This window comes from Ricinus communis, chromosome 9, assembly GCF_019578655.1.
Source record: "Ricinus communis isolate WT05 ecotype wild-type chromosome 9, ASM1957865v1, whole genome shotgun sequence".
Classification (NCBI taxonomy): domain Eukaryota; kingdom Viridiplantae; phylum Streptophyta; class Magnoliopsida; order Malpighiales; family Euphorbiaceae; genus Ricinus; species Ricinus communis.
Window position 1 is genome coordinate 8,401,387 of NC_063264.1, and position 20,600 is coordinate 8,421,986.

At 37.8% G+C, this 20,600-nt stretch overlaps 3 protein-coding genes across 3 annotated transcripts; all 3 read left to right on the forward strand.

The window, feature by feature from the left end:
• The first annotated feature begins 2,983 nt into the window (after positions 1-2,983).
• On the forward strand, positions 2,984-3,760 carry LOC125371170 (aspartic proteinase nepenthesin-2-like). The gene has a single exon (XM_048379698.1). It carries the CDS (start codon positions 2,984-2,986, stop codon positions 3,758-3,760), a length of 777 nt encoding a protein of 258 aa, XP_048235655.1.
• A 10,409-nt stretch (positions 3,761-14,169) lies between these two features.
• Positions 14,170-14,531, forward strand: LOC125371054 (aspartic proteinase CDR1-like). Its single transcript, XM_048378887.1, has one exon. It carries the CDS (start codon positions 14,175-14,177, stop codon positions 14,529-14,531), a length of 357 nt encoding a protein of 118 aa, XP_048234844.1. The 5' UTR covers positions 14,170-14,174.
• Positions 14,532-14,829: 298 nt separating this feature from the next.
• LOC125371171 (aspartyl protease family protein 2-like) lies at positions 14,830-16,654 on the forward strand. Its single transcript, XM_048379699.1, has 2 exons — positions 14,830-15,515; positions 16,459-16,654. Exons 1-2 carry the CDS (start codon positions 14,830-14,832, stop codon positions 16,652-16,654), a joined length of 882 nt encoding a protein of 293 aa, XP_048235656.1.
• Positions 16,655-20,600: the final 3,946 nt, after the last annotated feature.

The following is a 20,600-nucleotide window of genomic DNA, read 5'->3' on the forward strand; positions in this document are numbered from 1 at the left end:
AATCAACTTTTTAGGCCAATTAACCACTAAACTTTCTATTAATGAGGGATTAATTTTAAAATCCTTTGTCTAAAAATATAAACAAGTGATTTCCTTTTTTCTTTAGCGACGATGATGGTCGGCGTTATTCTCAAATGCGTCACTGCAACTTAGACTTTTCGAAGGTAATATTGTCTTTTTTTTCTTTCTTTTCTCTTTTTTTTTTTATATAAATTGTTCTGTAGCGTGTTTGCAGAAACATTTAGGAGTAATAAAATACTTTTTTAAAAATTTTAGCACAGCTTCATATTGAAAACTTAAATCCATAATTAGTTAAATTAGAAAAAAATTTCACTATCTCATCTACACGCTCTTAGATACAGTATTATTTTTTAGTTTCATAAGCCGAAGCAGTTTTAGAGGAAAACAATTTCGAATTTTGATTATTCTTTTTGAATTTTTTATCGGCTTAATTACAAAAAAAATATATAACCTTTAGCGCTTTTTTCAATTTAATCACGTATTTTTAATTGTAGTAATGTCATGTACCATTTTTTTTTTTTTTACAATTGATACATCAAATAAAATTCCAGTGAAATTGGTCTTATATGGCAATCAAAGCTCAGGTGACTTATACATCTAGGACACATGTAATTATACATCAGCATCCACGCGTTTTAAGCCTAAACATTGTGTTTTTTTGGCTAATAAGCAAAAAAGTAGCTTTAAAACAGTAACTCCCTTCTTCTTCTCCGTTTAGAAACCTAGTTGTCTAGGAGTAGATAGCAATAGTGTTTGTAACTCAAGTGGAAGCAGCAACAAACCCAGCAAACTTTTTCTCAATGCACTGAATTAGCATGTGGAAGTCTTACCTTATTTTGAAGGATACTATAGTGAATGATAATTACCATAATTAGCACAAGGATTAGCCTAGTCCCCGGATATACCATATCCAAGGCGATCCTTCCATTTAATAACGTGTGAATAAGTTAGGCTAAGAAATCCATCGTCAACACTTTGAACTACCAATTCAGAACTCTATAAGTATAGCTAATCCTATTGCTTACTTGCTCACTCATCAGTCACCTTAAAAATAAAATATGCCCCAATGTGTGAATAAGTATAGCTGCTCGTTGATAACTGGTAGCTGAATATTAATAATTTAAACCGTTTGATAAAATTTTATTAGCGGTTGCTGTTAGTATGTTAAATAACCATTAAATGTATAATTTATCGTTGAATATATTTTATTTTATTATATTATATTTAATGATACAAATTAATAAAAATAACTTATAATAATTTAAAATTTTATAGTTAACTTTCTTTAACTCAATTGTATTTATTATTAAAAATATTTATAAAAATTATTTCAAAAGTAAAAATTTTAAATTTAAATTCTACTAATAAAAATGTCTAATTTCAAATACCATAATTTTAAATATTATAATTATTTAACTATTAAGAATAATTTTAAAATAATTATTATTTATTTTAAAAAATAAAAATTTAATTATATAAGATCAATTTAAAGTGAGTTATTGTTAATAAGTTTTAATAAGGAAAACAGTGTCCAAATAAATAAAAAATCAAATCAACTATCAGCTAATAAGAAAAAGCTCTAAAATAGGACTGATAAAATTAGCAGCTGATTGAAACTAAATTGGCTATCAGTTGCTATTTCTTAAATTTTTACCAGACGCTTTAATATAGTTGTTTAATCGGATGCATCTAAGTTATGTAATGAGCCAGGCAAAAGCATATTCAAATCCACAATTCATTGTTGGCTTGGCTACTTACACATTTACATGGGCATAAGGCAACTGTTAGATTCTAACTTAATTTCTTTCGGGTTCTATTTAAGAATTGTTGTTATTATGACATTCTTTCTTTTCAATTAGTCTTTGTTTCAGTTTCTAGGACAACAATATAAGTTTAAAAAATGTGTTCTGGTTAGATTTCTCACTTTAATTTTTTTATTTTTAGTACAGCATGGTTGGAAGTGATATTTGAATATGGTTGGAATATAGAGAAGAATGCCCCATATTCATGAGCTTTAAGTCAATAAAACTTTACCCTTACCCAACACTTTTAGTGATGGATTTAGAGCTTTTTAAACCATTAATAAGAATTTAGAGCCAAGTTGGGCCAACAACCTAAAATTTGGGGCAAACTAGACTTTGGTCAGAAAATAGTCCAGGGTTCACAAATTGAGCGTTTAGCCATTTTCAAGTTTACCCTGGGGACTTTGGCATTTACAAGTCAGATTACACTAGCTAATTAGTTCATATTTTCTGCAACAAGGTCCGAAGTAGTTAGTTAGAAATCATGGAGCTAGCTAATTTAATTTTTCCTAGTTTAGAGATTGTAGTCTTATATTGTTGTAGGGAATATAGATTCATGTCCTTACCTTATTTTCAAGGATTCTATATTGAATGATAATTACCATAATTGGCACAAGGATTAGCCTAATCCCCAGATATACCATATCCAAGGCGATCCTTCCATTTAATAATGTGTGAATAAGTTAGGCTAAGAAATCCATCATCAACACTCTGAACTATCAATTCAGAACTCTATAAGTATAGCTAGTCCTATTGTTTACTTGCTTACTCATCAGTCACCTGAAAAAGAAAATATGCTTCAATCATTAGCTTCTCATTTTCTTTATCTCACTATACTCTCACTTATTCATTTTGCTATTTCAAAACCTGATGGTTTTAGCCTTGAACTTGTTCATAGATACTCTACAGAATCTCCTTTCTATCCTGGCAACATAACTGATTATGAAAAAATAACTAGACTTGTAGAACTTTCGAAGATCAGGGCTCATAACTTGGCCATAACTACCAGTTCAGGTTTTAGCTCTGAAGCATTCCGACTTCATATATCCTAGGATGATACCTGCTATCTGGTGAAAGTAATTATTGGGAGTCCTGGTGTACCTTTGTATCTTGTACCAGATACTGGCAGTGGCCTTTTTTGGACACAATGCGAACCTTGAATGCGTAGATATCTTCAATTACCTCTGATCTTTAACTCAACTGCTTCGCGTACTTACAGAGATCTTCCTTGCCAGCATCGGTTCTGCACGAACAACCAGAATGTCTTCCAATGCAGAGATGACAAATGTGTTTATAGGATTGCATATGCAGGTGGTTCTGCAACCGCAGGTGTTGCTGCACAGGATATATTACAATCTACAGAAAATGACCGCATTCTGTTTTATTTTGGTTGCTCGAGAGACAATCAGAACTTTTCAACATTTGAAAGTTCAGGCAAGGGTGGTGGAATCATTGGGTTGAACATGTCCCCCGTTTCTCTCTTGCAACAAATGAATCACATAACAAAAAACCGTTTCTCTTACTGCTTAAATCTATTTGACTTAAGTTCACCATCACATGCTACTAGCCTTCTCAGGTTTGGCAATGACATTCACCAATCGCGAAGAAAATATCTTTCAACTCCATTTGTATCTCCACGAGGCATGCCTAATTACTTTCAGAACTTAATTGATGTAAGTGTTGCTGGGAATCGCATGCAGATTCCACCAGGGACCTTTGCGCTGAAACCTGATGGAACTGGAGGTACCATTATTGATTCAGGAACGGCAGTCACTTACGTTAGTCAGACTGCTTATTTTCCTGTAATCACTGTAGGGATCGGAAGGGGGTCACAACGACACCCACAATGTCACACAATCAAGACAACCAACCAATTATGCAATCCAATCAATCCAAATTGTCACACAATCAAATTAACAAAAGAAACCAGCAACTAAATGCAGTAAATAACCAGCTATAACAAAAGAAAATAATAGCAAACAACACACACGATTTATACCTGGAAAACTCCTTCGATGTGAAGAGTAAAAACCACGGGACCTTTTAAGGAGTCCACCCTTAACTTCTCTTATTTATAAATTGAGAGAAAAAGAACCCCAAATCAGTCTACAAAGGATTTACAACCCACCAACAAACACCAACAATAAGAGAATTGAAATAGAGAACAAAAAAATGTAGAATTCACCCAAAAACAGCAGCTCTGTCCAGAGACAATTCCCGATGCACCGGAGCTCCAATTGACGATCCGAACGGTCAGCATCTAGCCCCGTGTATCCTCAACAAGCTGAAAAACTTTCAGCAAAATCCAACGGTGGGATCTTCTCCGATGACCAAAACACTAGGACTGGTGCTGAAAAAAACGAGCAGGACAATACCCTTTGGAACTTTCTAGTTTCCTCTCTCTTTTGTGTGTGTTTTCAATCTAAAAATTGCTGCTCCCTTCACACTAAGTGTCTACACAATAGCTTCTACAAGCTTCTCTTGGAAGCCATAAAATCCATGCCAAAATGGACCCAAAAATAAGGCATAACAAGTCCATCATAAAAGCCCATAATACATGTGTCCAAAAGCAATAAAAATATTGCAAGATGGGCTGGACCCATAACAAATCTCTCCCCCCAGGCCAACACGGGGAAGACGATCATGCTTCAATCATCACTTGAGGCTCATTTCCGCAAGCTTACCACAAACTTCAAGTTTGCTTCCGAGAACCATCTTTGTTAACATGTCTGCAGCATTCTTATCAGTGTGGACTTTCTTCAGTTTCATTTTCTTCTCCTCGATCACATTTCGCAACCAATGATATCGAACATCAATATGCTTGGTACGAGCATGATACATAGAGTTCTTACTCAAATTCATAGCATTCTGACTATCACAGAATACAACATACTCACCTTGCTTCAAACCCAACTCTTAAAAGAACCTCTTCAACCAAAGCATTTCCTTACTTGCTTCCACAGCTGCTATATACTCTGCCTCGGTAGTTGACAAAGCCACACACTTCTGTAACTTGGATTGTCAAGAAATGGCTCCCCCTGAAAATGTGAACACATAACCTGAGGTAGACTTTCTGTTATCAAGATCACCAACCATGTCTGCATCTGTATAACCCTCAAGAATAGGTTTGCCACCTCCATAACATAAACAAAGTTTAGAGGTGCCACGCAAATATCTAAAGATCCACTTTACTGCATCCCAATGAGCCTTACCCGGATTGGATAAGTATCTACTCACCAAACCAACAGAATATGCAATATCTGGCCTAGTACACACCATAGCATACATCAAAGAACCAACAGCAGAAGAATAAGGAATAGAAGACATACTTGTTTTCTCCTTCTCTGTTGTAGTACAAGCTCTCTTACTTAGCTTAAAGTGAGCTGCTAATGGTGTACTAACAGGCTTGGCATGCTTCATATTGAACCTTTCAAGCACTCGTTCAATATACTTTTCTTGTGATAACCACAACTTTCCAGCTTTCCTATCACGAGCAATCTCCATGCCTAAGATTTGCTTCGCAGGGCCTAAATCTTTCATGTCAAATGACCTGGACAAGTCTTTCTTCAAGTTGCTAATCATCTCTACATCTTGTCCAACTATCAGCATATCATCCACATACAAAAGAAGGATAATAAAGTTATCACCGGGGAATTTTCTGAAATACACACAAGGGTCTGCAGAAGTTCGTTTATAACCATGACTAGTCATAAACGAATCAAATTTCTTGTACCACTGCCTTGGTGCCTGTTTAAGCCCATAAAGACTTTTCTTCAACTTGCAAACAAGTTTATCTTTCCCCTTTTCTTCAAAGCCTTCAGGTTGCTCCGTGTAGATTTCTTCATGCAAGTCACCATGTAAGAAAGCAGTTTTCACATCAAGCTGCTCCAACTCAAGATCAAGACTTGCAGCTAACCCCAAAACAGTTCTGATAGAAGTCATCTTGACAACCGGAGAGAAGATCTCATCAAAATCAATGCCTTTTTTCTGGTTGCATCCTTTTACCACCAATCTGGCTTTTCTCTTCACTATCTTCTCACCATCTTTCTTGTTCTTGAAAACCCATATGTTCTTCAAAACTTTCTTGCCCTTAGGAAGCTTCACCAACTCATAAGTCTGATTCTTCATCAAAGAATCTATCTCCTCTTTCATAGCCTCGAGCCAAAGATCCTTATCTTCACTAGACATCACTTCTTGAAAACTCTCGGGCTCCCCCTCATCCGTGATTAGGATGTACTCTGAGCTGGGATACTTCGAAGAAGGTTTGCGATCTCTTATTGACCTTCGAACTCGTACATCATCCACCGGTGGGGTAGGTTGCTCCCCCTGATCATAAACCTCTTCTTCTTCTGGTTGAGCATCATCAGGAGCATCATCAAATTCTGGTACATCACCATCATCATCAGGTTGTACCTCATCAACACCATCGTGTGTTGCTTCAACATTCTCATGTGTTGACTGTTCAACAGAAATAGAAGTAGGAACAGAAGAAACATCAGTAGTATCAACAAATGAATCTGAGTTAGTGTGATACCTTGCACTCAGAAGATCTGCACCCTTTTCGTGCTCAAAGAATACCACATCTCTGCTTCTCACTACTTTTTGTTTCTCGAGATCATAAAGCCTGAACCCATACTTATCATCATCATAGCCAACAAACACACATGGAGTAGTCTTGGAATCAAGCTTCAATCTCTGATCTTTTGGCACATGCATGTATGCCTTGCCTCCAAAAACTCTAAGATGTGAATATGTAGGATCACATCCCTTCCATGCTCTATCAGGAATATCAAGACCCAAAGGAATGGATGGAGAGCGGTTGATCAGGTAAACTGCAGTTTTAACTGCCTCAGCCCAAAATGTCTTAGGAAGCTCTGACATCTTCAACATGCATCTCACCTTCTCTACAATGGTTCTGTTCATCCTCTCTGCAACACCATTATGTTGTGGGGTGCCAGGAACTGTCTTCACATGTCGAATGCCATGACGTGAGTAATAGTTCTCGAACTCATGTGAAGTGTACTCACCACCATTGTCAGAACGAAGACACTTCAATTTTCTTTTCGCCTCCCTTTCCACCATAGCAGGAAATTTCTAGAATGTTTCAAACACTTGGCTCTTGGTCTTCAACATATAAACCCAAGTTTTTCTAGTAGCATCATCAATGAAAGTGACAAAGTATCTGTTGCCACCATTAGACTCCACTTCAACGGGACTGTAACACCCTTGCTAAATATTTATATATACAAAAATCGTTTTTCTCCTCCCTCTCTCTCTCTCTTTTCCCTCCCCTTTCCCTCTCCTTCTCCTCTTTTTCCTTCTCCCTCCAGCAGCCACCGTTGCCTCACGTTTCCGTCGCCTGCGAGCCGCCAAGCTGCCGCCGCTATCGCCAGCGTCTTTCCTCTCCGCTACCGCCGACGTTGACCGAAGGTAGGGAGCTGTCTTCGCCGTTCGGCCTCTTGCCGGCTTGTTTTCAGCGATCAGACGCCGGGATCGGACTCCCCACCCCCGAAAACCTCGGAAGCCACCCTCCTCCGTCGGAAAATCCTTGCCGGCAGCCTTGGGAAGTTTCGCGACTTTCCGGCCCCCGATCCGCCGCCTTCCCGGCCACTTTCCGGCCAAAACTCTTGTACTTAGGACTCCCGCAACTTGAGCGCTCCGGATTTAAATTGACACCTGTTAGCGGGGCCTGGACTCGGAATATTTTAATTGTTAGCTCGGTATAATTTTATTAGACTCGAAAATTTTGTTATAATATTAGAAAGTTATTGAGGCTATTAATTGCTTGTGTTGGGTAGTTTAAAAATAAATCAAATTAAATTGTTTGGGTTGTGGTGTTTTGGAGTCGGGAAAATATTAGTGCAGTTCTTGTGGCCCGGCTCCTGTTATTAAATTCCAGCATGTCTGATATGTTTTTGGCAGGTCCTAGACCCGTTTTATGGGGGGTAAATATCCGTAATTTAGGGGAGGTTCTGTCAAATTTTCGGCAGAATCCTCGAGTCCAATTAAATTCTAGGCAGTCGACCTTAGGGTCTAAGTTTAGGAAGAATTTTCGAATGTCTATTAATTGTATGTCTTTTGTTATTAGATAATTCAGCCTTCCCGCCAGCTCCACCCGAGGCGTAGGAGCGGACCGTGGAACGCATCAAATCTGTGAGTTAAAGTCATTTAATCTTTGCGCTATTGCTAGTCTGATTTTAATGTGCTTAATATGATTATTAGTATGTTATATAAGACAAACGTTATTATTTTTCCCCTCACAAATTGCACGTTATTTTATCTTAAATCTTTAATCTTTATTTCGATATGTGTTGGATGAGTTCATCAGATAATGATATTTATTATATGTGATGATTGCGAATTGGGAAATGTGGCTTGTAGAACATGCCTTTGATGGGTTACATCGGGACGCGTCGGTAATGATCATGGACATGTAATAAGATATTTATAGGTTTGCCCTGGTCGAGCATGGCTCTCTGGGCTGATTTGTGTAAATTGTCGGAGGTAAGGTCCCTGGTCGAGTATTGCTCTCAGGCGGCTTATTTGGATATTTAAGTGACGGTGGAGGTAAGGTCCCTGGTCGAGCATTGCTCTCGGGGCGCCAGTCTTATTGGATTAAGAGAGCCGAATGGCTACTAGATTTCTTATTTGGATACTTAAGTGACCAGACTGGAGGTAAGGTCCCTGGTTGAGCATTGCTCTCGTCTTATTGGATTAAGAGAGCCAAAGTGGCTGTTAGAATTTGGGGTTAGGGTTCTACTTAGCCACACGTTCCGTGAAGTAAAAATGTCTTTATTTATTTACACTCTCTCCTTTTATCATTTTATTATTATGGTGTATGATTTTATATTATGATTGCAATTATATTCAGAAATTGGTATATTGTTTTGAATAATTAATATATCATGTGAAGGTTGCAATAGTCCTTAGATTATTTGATTTTGACTTACTCTCGAGATCGGTTGTAATTTTTGTGATTAAAGACTTTCGCATTCGACAGTCCGACTTCTTCTTCTTCGGACTTTTGTAATTATCTTGTACTTATATACTTGTCATTTTTACTCTAGAGTATCCGCAATAGGAAATTTTAAAATTTATATAACTATTCTGACTCTTGTTGGTAGTATGATGATGTATTATGCAAGACAATTATGACTACTTTATATTTGATTAATTGTATATATGGATTTGCGGGTTGGTAAGGCTTACTACGGGTTTCGGTGGCCTTAAGCCTACCCATTCCCTAGTGCCGGTCACGGGCCCCCAGAGTGGGTCGTGACAGGGACCACAAACATCGGAGTAAACAAGCTCAAGCTTAGCTTGTCTCCTAGTAGACTTCCTTGAAAAAGAAGCTCTATGTTGCCTGCCTGCCAAACAATGATCACAAAGGTCAAGTGCAATTGTAGTATCAACAGGATTGAGAGTTTTACCTGCTAGACATTTTAAACCCTTGTCACTCATGTGTTCCAATCTACGATGCCACAGGTTAGGAGAATTCTTCTCTTCCACTGTATTGAGCTCACCAGAACATACACTCAAATATGATTTGTACAAAGAGCAACACAACTCGCCTCGTGCAACTATCATAGAACCCTTGGACAATTTCTATTTACCATCACCAAAGGTGTGTCTGAATCCTTCTTGATCAAGAACATTAGCAGACAACAAGTTAAGGCGTAGATCAGGAATATGACACATATTTTTCAATGTAAGCATGCACCCAACACTGGTCTTTACACGAATATCACCTAACCCAACAATGCTTGCTGAGCTCTGGTTACCCATTTTGACACTGCCAAAATCACCAGCTTGGTAATTCATGAAGAACTCCTTTCTAGGAACACAATGGTATGAAGCACCTGTATCTACTAACTACTATGTGTCTAAACTATCAACATGATGACACTCACTAGTTGCACAAATCAAGGTGACCTCATCATCACTTTTAGAAGCGGTTGCTGCAGTATTTTTGTCATCCCCCTCCTTTTGTGAATCATGCTTCTTCCTTTGTTCTCTTTTCAAGCGGAAACAATATTTCTTGATATGACCAGGCTTCTTGCAGTAATGACATGTAGCCACATTTCTCCCATCACTGGATTTGGACCTACTCCTTGAGTTACCATGGCCTTTGGGACCCTGACTCTTGCTTCTTCCTCTGTTCTCCACAACAAGAGCTTGTGAATTGTCAACTCCCATCTCCTTCCTTCTGATCTCTTCATTAAACATGCTTTCTTTAATCACATCTAAAGATAGCACGCTATCCGGAGCAGAGTTACTAATAGTCATAACCAAGATCTCCCAACTATCTGGCAAAGAACTCAACAAGAACAAAGCCTGTAACTCATCATCAAGAACAATCTTCATAGTAGTCAACTTGTTAATAATATCCTGGAAGTCACTAAAATGCTCAGAAACAGACTTCTCACCTTTAAGTTTCAAATTAATAAGTCTTTTAATTAGTGAAGCTTTGTTATAAGCAGTTTTCCTTTCATATAGACCTTCCAACTTCTTCCACAAATCATAAGGGTCGGACTCTTGTGACACATGGTTGAATATGCTAATGTCAACCCATTGCCTAATAGTCCCCAAAGTCTTTCTTTTCAACTTTACCCAATCTTTTTCTTCCATTTTATCTGGTTTAGATGGTTTAGAAACACTACCATCCGAATTAGTGACAGTTTCAATTGGGTCATACAAGTTTTTGCAATATAACAAGTCCTCCATCATAGGTCTCCAAATAGAATAATTGGTTGATGTCAATTTAACCATCGAAATACTACTACTCGACTCCATAATGTGACTAATTAACTTCCGGCTCTGATACCAAGTTGTAGGGATTGGAAGGGGGTCACAACGACACCCACAATGTCACACAATCAAGACAACCAACCAATTATGCAATCCAATCAACCCAAATTGTCACACAACCAAATTAACAAAGGAAACTAGCAACTAAATGCAGTAAATAACCAGCTATAACAAAAGAAAATAATAGCAAACAACACACACGATTTATACGTGGAAAACCCCTTCGATGTGAAGAGTAAAAATCGCGGGACCTTTTGAGGAGTCCACCCTTAACTTCTCTTATTTATAAATTGAGGGAAAAAGAACCCCAAATCAGTCTACAAAGGATTCACAACCCACCAACAAACACCAACAATAAGAGAATTGAAATAGAGAACAAAAAAAAGTAGAATTCACCTAAAAATAGCAGCTCTGTCCAGAGACAATTCCCGATGAACCGGAGCTCCAATTGACGATCCGAACGGTCAGAATGTAGCCCGTGTGTCCTCAACAAGCTGACAAAATTTCAGCAAAATCCAACGGTGGGATCTTCTCTAGCAAAATCTAAAAATTGCTGCTCCCTTCACACACTAAGTGTCTACACAATAGCCTCTACAAGCTTCTCTTGGAAGCCACAAAACCCATGCCAAAATAGACCCAAAAATAAGACATAACAAGTTCATCATAAAAGCCCATAATATATGTGTCTAAAAATAATAAAAATATTGTAAGATGGGCTTGACCCATAACAATCACTGCCTTCAAGAATTATTTTGATCAGCATGGATTTCAACGTGTTAATATTCAATTGAGTGGCTACATTTGTTACAAGTAGCAGGGACATACTTTCCATAATTATCCATCAATGACATTCCATTTCCAAGGAGCTGATTTCTTTGTGGAACCAGAGCATGTGTACTTGACTGTTCAGGATCGTGGTGCTTTTTGTGTAGCATTGCAACCAATATCACCCCAGCAGAGCACTATAATCGGAGCATTAAATCAAGCAAACACTCAGTTCATTTATGATGCAGCTAACCGACAGCTTCTCTTCACTCCTGAGAATTGCCAGGATCATGTCGTATGATACAATCACAAGGAGAAGGGATGCTCTAGGCAAAATAAATTAGTAAATGTAGAATTAAAAAAAGCTTGTCTTTAATTTGCTGATTGCCCGTTATGGCTAGTGCGTTCAATCGAACTATGAAATTTAGATGGATTTAATTCAAAACCAATTGTTCTTTCCAACTTTCTTTTAAGGTTCCAATTTAAGAATTATGAATTATCTTTAAAACAATTTCTCTTCAGCGAGTCTTTATTGACGTTCTAGCACAACAGGTTGTTTAAGGAAATAATGTTCTGATCAAATATATATAGTTTCTCATTGTTACCTTTCTTTTTTATAAAAAAATAAAATAAAAATTAAAACAGATGATTTTGGATTGACAATTTTTAGTTAGTTGTGCTCGTTGATTGAGATTTTCCAAAATCTTTTTTCTATCCTGACAAGGTCACTGATTCTGAAAGTATAAGTAGACGTGTAAAAGCTTAAGAAATTAGGGCTCACAACTTAGACGCAGATTTAACTTCCAACTCAGATTTTAGTCCTGAAACATTGCAATTTCATGTCTCCCAGAACTTCATCAGCTATTTGGTGAAATTACATATTGGCGCTCACTGGTTACTTTTGTATCTTGCACATGATTCTCGGAAAATAATAATTTTTAGCGAAAAGAAAAAATAGTATAATTCTTTTTTTGAAATTTAAATTCTTTTAAAGAATTTAAGTTGATTAGTAATAAAATAGACAATTAAGAGAATTATCTTTTAGAAAAATAGGAAAATATATAATAAAACTAATAGAGTTAATTAGAATCTTATTATAGCTGGTGCTAGTTTCTAGTTTTAGAATTTTCCTATTTTGTTGGTGTTTTATTAAATTATATTTTCAGAATTTTTAGATATTTTTCAACTTTAATTTAATAAAAATTCTTTGGATTTTTAGATTACATATAAAAGCTTTATAATTGAAGAGCCTTATACGGTTGCTTTAGTGGCCTATCCCACCGTCCGAAAGCTGCCTCTGACTACACATAAGTGTTGCAGGGCATCGCATGCACTTCCCACCACTGATCTTTGCACTAACACATGACCAAACTGGTGGTACGATTGTGGATTAAGGAACAGGACTCACTTATATCCCTCAGCCTGCCAATCATCATGTGCTTGGTGCATTCCAGAATTATTTTGATCAAACATGTTCATCGTTTGACTAGGTTTAAACCTCTGATACGACCACACTTTCCATGAATTCCCTGTGGAACCAAATTATTTCTACCGGACTGTCATGGAACATAATGCTTTCTGCGTAGCATCATATCGACACCACGCCTGAAAATTACCAGCATGATACAATGTGATACAATTACAAGAAGGAATGCTTTAAACATGACTAATAAGGGTATAATAAAACCGATCTACAGCTTGATTCATTAGAAAAATTATTGTCAAAGTCCAGGTAGTTAAATACAACAAAATTATGCAATTACTTCAGAATGATAAAGAACCTTTTCCAGCAACTTGCATGCTTCAATAACTAACAAGAAAGCAATACATTTTATCAGATAAACAGGCAATGATAACATGGCTGATATACAGGTAAGTCTGCGTTGAAGGCAAACTAATCAAGATTGGAAAATGGAAATCAATCATAGAGTAATCAATGGTTAACATTTATCATTACTGGAAGCAAGAATGTGTAAGTGACTGAACAGATACAGACAGATAATCAGTTAAAAGCAAGAACTAGACAAGGCCACCATCCAATAATCCGCAACCTTGAGTAATGTAATTTTAATTCTTTGATGATATCTTTCTGCACCCAAATATCTATTATTATTTGAGATTTTCTTTGCACAAATGAATTCATAAAATTAATTCCTGTCGCGTTCATTTCATGGTTTTGATTTTTCTGTTTTACACATGAAAGATGATGGTTGGATTGATCACAACAGTACATGCAGCAGCTGCTTTTCTGTTATGCCAAGTTTCCTTCTTCGACGTCATAAAAGAACTAGAAGATATATATAAATAAAATTAAGGACAATAAGTTTCATCATACAACAGGCTGCCCCTTGTTACAACACTAAGAATTACCAGCGCAATTTTAAATCCATAGTATATGCAGATGCACAATAAGCCATTTGGAGAAATCATAAACTAAGATATTTTTCTTTTCAAACTTATTGCAGCCATTTTCCAAGGAAAAACAACAGATTTTTTTACCTTTTCTTTGAAGATTTTGTATTGAATGATAACCATAATTGGCAAGTGGTGGGTATGAAACAAAGCTCTTTATCTTCCTTCCATTGGATTAATTACTAAATCACACAAGATTTTGCAAATGCCCAGATACCCATATCCAAAGCAATCCTTTCAATTAAATAAGTCATCAGGTTAGCCTAGGATTCCCATCATCAACTCTTTGACTACTGGTATTTGAAACCTATATAAGTGTAGCCAACTCTACTGCTTCATTGCCACACCCATCCATCACCTGGAAAGATGCCTCTGTGTCAAAATTTTCCATCAGCTGCTCCCTTACTTTACCTTGCTATACTTTCACTTCTCTCTTTTGCTACATCAAAACCTAATGGTTTTAGGCTTCAGCTCATTCATAGAGACTCTCCAGAGTCTCCTTTCTACCCTGGAAAACTTACTAATTCTGAAAGGATCAGTAGACTTGTAGAATTTTCAAAAATCAGGGCTCATAACTTTGACTCAGGTTTTAGTTCTGAAGCATTCCGACCTCCAGTGTTCCAGGATTTTACTTGCTACCTTGTGAAAGTACGAATCGGGAATCCTGGCATACCTTTGTATCTTGTACCAGATACTGGGAGCGCCCTTATTTGGACAGTGTGAACCTTGTATACACAGATATCATCAACTGCCTCCAATCTTCAATTCCAGCGCCTCACGTAATTACAGAGAGCTTCCTTGCAATCACTTATTCTGCAGGAACAACCAAAATATTTTCCAGTGTAGAAATAATAAATGTTCTTATACTCGAAGATATGACGATGGTAGCATAACTACAGGTGTTGCTGCGCAAGATATATTACAATCTGAAGGCAGCGAGCGCATTCCATTTTATTTTGGTTGCTCAAGAGACAACCAGAATTTCTCTGTATTTGAACACACAGGCAAGAGTGGTGGAGTAATGGGTTTGAATACATCCCCAGTTTCTCTGTTGCAACAACTGAGTCATATAACACAGCACCGTTTCTCTTACTGCTTAAACCCATATCAACATGGTTCAGAACCACCACCTAGTAGCCTTCTAAGGTTTGGCAACGACATTCGGAAAGGGCGCAGAAGATTCCAATCGACTCCTCTAATGTCTTCACCAGACAGGCCTAATTACTTTCTGAATTTACTAGATATGACTGTTGCAGGGCAACGACTGCATCTCCCACCAGGAACTTTTGCATTGAGACAAGATGGAACTGGTGGTACCATTATAGATTCAGGAACAGGACTTACATTTATTACTCAGACTGCTTACCCCCGTCTGATCAGTGCATTCCAGAATTATTTTGATCACCGTGGGTTTCAACGAGTTCATATTCCCGAATTTGACCTTTGCTACAGCTTCAGAGGAAACCACACTTTCCATGACCATGCCTCGATGACATTCCATTTTGAAAGAGCTGATTTCACTGTGCAAGCTGATTATGTGTACCTGCCTATGGAGGATGATAATGCTTTCTGCGTAGCATTGCAACCAACACCACCACAACAACGAACAGTAATAGGAGCAATAAATCAAGGAAATACTCGGTTCATTTATGATGCAGCTGCCCATCAACTTCTCTTCATTGCAGAGAATTGCAGGAATGATGCAATGTGATACGACTACAAGGAGAAGAAGTGCTATAGTAATAGGCAGAATAAGTAATGTTGTATAAAAAAATGTTCCATTGTTGAATGCCTCATATGGCTAGTGGATAGATCAACAAATAATTTTGTCAAAGTCATCATGTTGGATTCAGCTTCCAAATTATAGAATCATAAGTGTTCATGCTTCAGTAATTACTAACAAAGCATAGCAGTCTATTGAATAAACAGTTAAATTAATTAAAATCAGAAGTTAATCATAGAATAATCAATTTTGAACCTGAAGCTGATTTTAATTGAAATTTGAAGCCTTAACTGCACACTGGAAGCAAAATCAGGTTGCTAAACAGATGTAGATGCAGAATCCGTTGAACAGAAGTTGGTAAAAAGAGGTGAACTTGAAGGAAATCTGCATCTCACAACACATAAAGACCACACATAATCATCTTAATAAATTCAAAATCCAACAAGAAAATCAGATCAAACTGACTTTGAAGCCTCCTAAGAATTAGTGGGTACTTGACCTTCTGCCTCCGACGCTTTCCGATGCATACCTATGTCTAAGGTTTATCACTTCCTTCCCAACCCTGAATTTGGCACCTGGAAGTACCTTTGGAATTTACTATAGGATTCACACTGCTGGAAAGTTTCATGTTAGGATGTTAAGGAAGGAACTAAAAACTTTTGCTATATATGTAATCAGAATACACAAATCTATTAGAAAAGCAGTACCGCCGTGTTCATTTCACAATTAGATAGCCAAAAATGAATTCAGTAATTTTTATTCAAAAAATCAGAATGCCAAGAAATGAAAATGATATGCAACAAGATTTTGAAGGCAATAATAAGATTCAGAAAAGCGATAGATTTATTCATTTAATCCGATATAATGTAACAAATGCACTGAGCAGGTCATGGCAAGCTTAAATTTAATACTTATCTGTTGTTGAAGAAGCACAATACCTGTTCAAGATCCATCAAAACCACTAGACCATAGCAACAATGTTCAACAGTCAAAGACTGTTAGTAAGGACCAACAGTCTTTAACTGTTAGATACGGCCTCATAACTCTTGATCATTACAGGCCTATTAGGAAAAAGGAGCAACACTCTTTTCTAAGGGAAAAGGCTACTTCTACTTTCCCCTAAGCTAGAATTGAACGTTGGAGTAGAAATAGTAATAGGACCGTTGCATTAAAAAACTAGTATATAACAGGATTCTCATTTCTCATGTAATCTCATAATACTAACAATTACTGTAAATGCATCATTGATAATAGAAGCTCAAATTCATTATGGTATCAGAGCAGGAATGATTCTGTCATCACTTATCCAAACAATCAAAATCTCAATCAAAAACTCAACCAACCGAAATTCTCATCATGTCTCAAAATGATATTACCAAACTCACCAACATCACATTAACAGGCAATCAAAATTATTTCCAATGGTCGAGAGCAGTATACATCGGCCTCAGTGGAAGAAAAAAATTAGAGTTCATTACAGGGACCCAAAAGAAGCCACAGCTAATCAACCCCAATCAACCAACAAAAGAAGAGATTGAGGCAATCGAAGATTGGCAGACGACTGACCATGGTCATGTCCCTTCTGACCAACACGATTGAGCCTCAGATTGCCAAGCTATGTATGTTGCTGGCATCATCATAGGCAATATGGGAGAAATTGAAATAGTTGTATGGTCAAGAGCAAAATTATGCTCATATATTCCACTTAAAATAGGAATTGGCACAGATAAAGCAGGGAACTCGGTCCAGCGCGAGTTACGCGACCGAGGTATTAACCAGGTGAGAGGAGCTACAGAGCTACCTCCCACCTACATCAGACCCAGAAGAAGCAAGGAAGATAGCAGAATAGGATTTAGTATTCACTTACCTGGGCGGGCTCGATTCAAGTTACGAGGCCGTTAGGTCTCAAATTTTACTGTCCAGCAGACTCCCTAGACTTGACACGGTCATCTCTCTCGTTCAACAAGACGAGACCAGGCGTGTTACCATGGGAGCAATGTCAAGCCAACACATAATAGAAAACCGAGCTTTCGCTTCTCACTCGCGAGAATCGGCTCGGGTGCGAGGGACGCCTAACAGCGTCGAGAGATGTGACCACTGTAAAAAGCAGGGTCATTCCCACGAGCGTTGTTGGCACCTTCATCCGCACCTTTGGTCGACGCTCAATCGAGGGGAACGAAGTAAAAACAGAGAAAGGAGAAATCGAGAGGAACGAAGAAGAGAAGGGGAATATGGCGGCTTAGGAGTGCTGAACGCGTCTAACCCTATGGATTATGATGCGTTCAGCGGGTCAGATGTAGCAAGCGGGTGCGGGTCGGCATCTTTTAATTCAACCCGACTCGACCCTGCTACTTATACTCGACCCGGCCCTAACGCCTCGGCCCAGCCCACCTACAACTTATGGGTCGGCCCAGATTCAAGCACTTCGGCCCAGCCCATCTGCAGCTCATGGGCCAACCCAGAGTCTCGGCCCAACCCGCAAGCTCGACCCGAATCCGGCCCAACAGAAAATTGCCAAATTTCCCAAATTCTCTCTCAGCTTCAGTCCATTTTACAGCTCCAATAGTCCCGTAGGACAGGTTTAGTATCTCATAATTCCCAAAAATCTTCAAAATGGATTATTGACTCCGAAGCGACTGATCACATGACTTGGGACTAAATAAAATTATATAATTTTGTCCCTACGGATACCCAACATGTGATCATTGCAAATAGAGATAGAGCCAACATTTCTGGTTTTGGCTCTTCACAATTGCTTAATAATACTAATCTCATACATTACATTCTTTTATTACCTAATTTTACATCTAATTTATTATCTGTGGGCACTATAACTCGCACTTTAAATTGTAATGTAATTTTCTCACTTTCTGTTGTAATATTTCAGGATCGCACCACAAGGAAGACGATTGGTGAGGGATACTTTGAAAACGGCCTCTACTACCTCACTGATCATACCAATCGGTGCCTTACAACCACTAAATCCTCCCACGACAGCACCTTAATGCATAGGCGATTTGGGCATCCGGCCGATAAAATTTTAAATCAATTATTTTGTCTTAAAATCAACTCTGGTTATTGTGACACCTGCAAATTTTCAAAGCATACCAGATTGTTGTTTCCTGTGTCCTCCACTATTTCAATAAAGATGTTTGATTTAATTCATTCCGATGTTTGGGGACCTGCCCCCTGTACTTCCTACAATCATTTTCGTTATTTTGTAATATTTATTGATGATTTCTCCCGTCTCACATTGGTATACTTACTAAAAGGCAAAAATGAAGTTTTTTTCTTATTTTCAGAATTTCTTTTATTTCATTCAAACTCAATATAATGCCAAAATTAAAATTTTTCGATCTAACAATGGCACTGAATATATAATAAAACCTTCTCTGATTTCTTTTCCACAGAAGGTATTTTACATCAAACTACCTGTATTTATACTCCTGAACAAAATAGCGTTTCTGAAAGAAAAAACCGTCATCTTCTTGAAGTTACAAGATCACTTCTTTTTCAAAGCAATATTCCTTATATTTTTTGGTCGGATGCCCTCCTCACAGTTGCCTACCTTATTAACCGATTACCTACTCCCACTCTTAAAAACCTCAGTCCTCTGGAAATCCTTAAAGGCCGAAAAGTAGAATTGGGCCACATTCGAGTTTTTTGCTGTATTGCTTTTGTTCATATTAGACGATCCAATAAACTTGACAAAAGTTCTGTTAAAACTATTTTCCTAGGATACTCCTCTAAAAAAAAAAAGGGGTACAAGTGCTATGATCCCTCCACACACAAGTCTTATATTTCCAGAGATGTATTTTTTGATGAAAGGTCAGCCTACTTCCCCACTGCTCCTCACCCCCCGTCTCCCTTATTTCTCGATAACTTTTCTTTTTTTGACAGATCTGATCCATCTCTCTCAACCGAAGTGGAGATTCTGGGGGTCCCATCTGTGGCTATTCCTTCGGGGGGAGATCGGCCTATTCCCGCGGCAACTCCTTCAGGGGGAGAAAATGAACCACAAATAGAAGAAGCAATTGCCCTGCGGAGATCATCTCGACCATCTAGACCTCCTGCTAAGCTAAAGGACTATGTGTCCCACTCGGTATTGTATCCTATCCATCACTTTATCAATTATAATTCAGTCTCGAACTCTTATAGGGCATATCTCAACACTCTTTCTTCTCACACTGAGCCAACTTCTTTCTATGATGCTAACACCAATCCTAATTGGTGTAAAGCCATGAAAGAAGAACTCTAGGCCCTGAAGAATAATGAAACCTGGAAGCTTGTCACCCTACCGCCAAACAAAAGACCGGTTGGCTGTAAATGGGTGTATAAAATCGAATACAAGCATGATGGTTCAATTAAGAGGTATAAAGCTAGGCTGGTAGCAAAAGGCTTTACTCAGACCTATAGTGTGGATTACCAGGAAACCTTTGCTCCGGTAGCAAAAATGAGCACTGTTCATATTTTATTATATGTTGCTACTAACTTAGGGTGGAGATTATTTCAGATAGATGTTAAGAACGCATTTCTTCAAGGATCTTTGGAAGAAGAGGTGTACATGTCTCTCCCTCCAGGTCATAAATTTTCCTCTGAATCCTCCCTGGTATGTAAGTTACAAAAGGCAATCTACGGATTGAAGCAATCTCCTAGAGCATGGTATGCCAAGCTAAGTCATTTTTTATTAAAAATTTGATTTCAGTAAATGTACCTCTGATTCATCCATGTTCGTTAAACACACTCACACATACACGATCATTATCTTGATTTATGTGGATGACATTATTGTAACAAGGAACAGTAATGAGGAAATTGAGAAAGTAAAGCAAAAATAAAAGAGGAATTTGACATTAAGGATCTTGGTCAATTAACTTACTTTCTCGGAATAGAAATAGCAAAATCTCATAAAGAGGGCTATTTCTGTCTCAAAGAAAGTATGTTCTAGATCTCTTAAAAGAAACAGAAAAAATAGGAGCTAAGCCTATAGATACCCCTATGGAGACCAAAACTAGACTCAACTTAGAGGATGGTAATCCTTTAGGTGACATAGGTCATTACCAGCGGCT

What these genes read in the sequence shown, in the direction of transcription:
- LOC125371170 (XM_048379698.1), top strand. Translation starts at nt 2,984, where the DNA reads ATGCGTAGATATCTTCAATTACCTCTGATCTTTAACTCAACTGCTTCG.
- LOC125371054 (XM_048378887.1), top strand. Translation starts at nt 14,175, where the DNA reads ATGCCTCTGTGTCAAAATTTTCCATCAGCTGCTCCCTTACTTTACCTT.
- LOC125371171 (XM_048379699.1), top strand. Translation starts at nt 14,830, where the DNA reads ATGGGTTTGAATACATCCCCAGTTTCTCTGTTGCAACAACTGAGTCAT. An exon ending in AATTGCAGGAATGATGCAAT is followed by an intron (nt 15,516 to 16,458) that starts GTGATACGACTA and finishes CTGTTGTTGAAG; the next exon opens with AAGCACAATACCTGTTCAAG.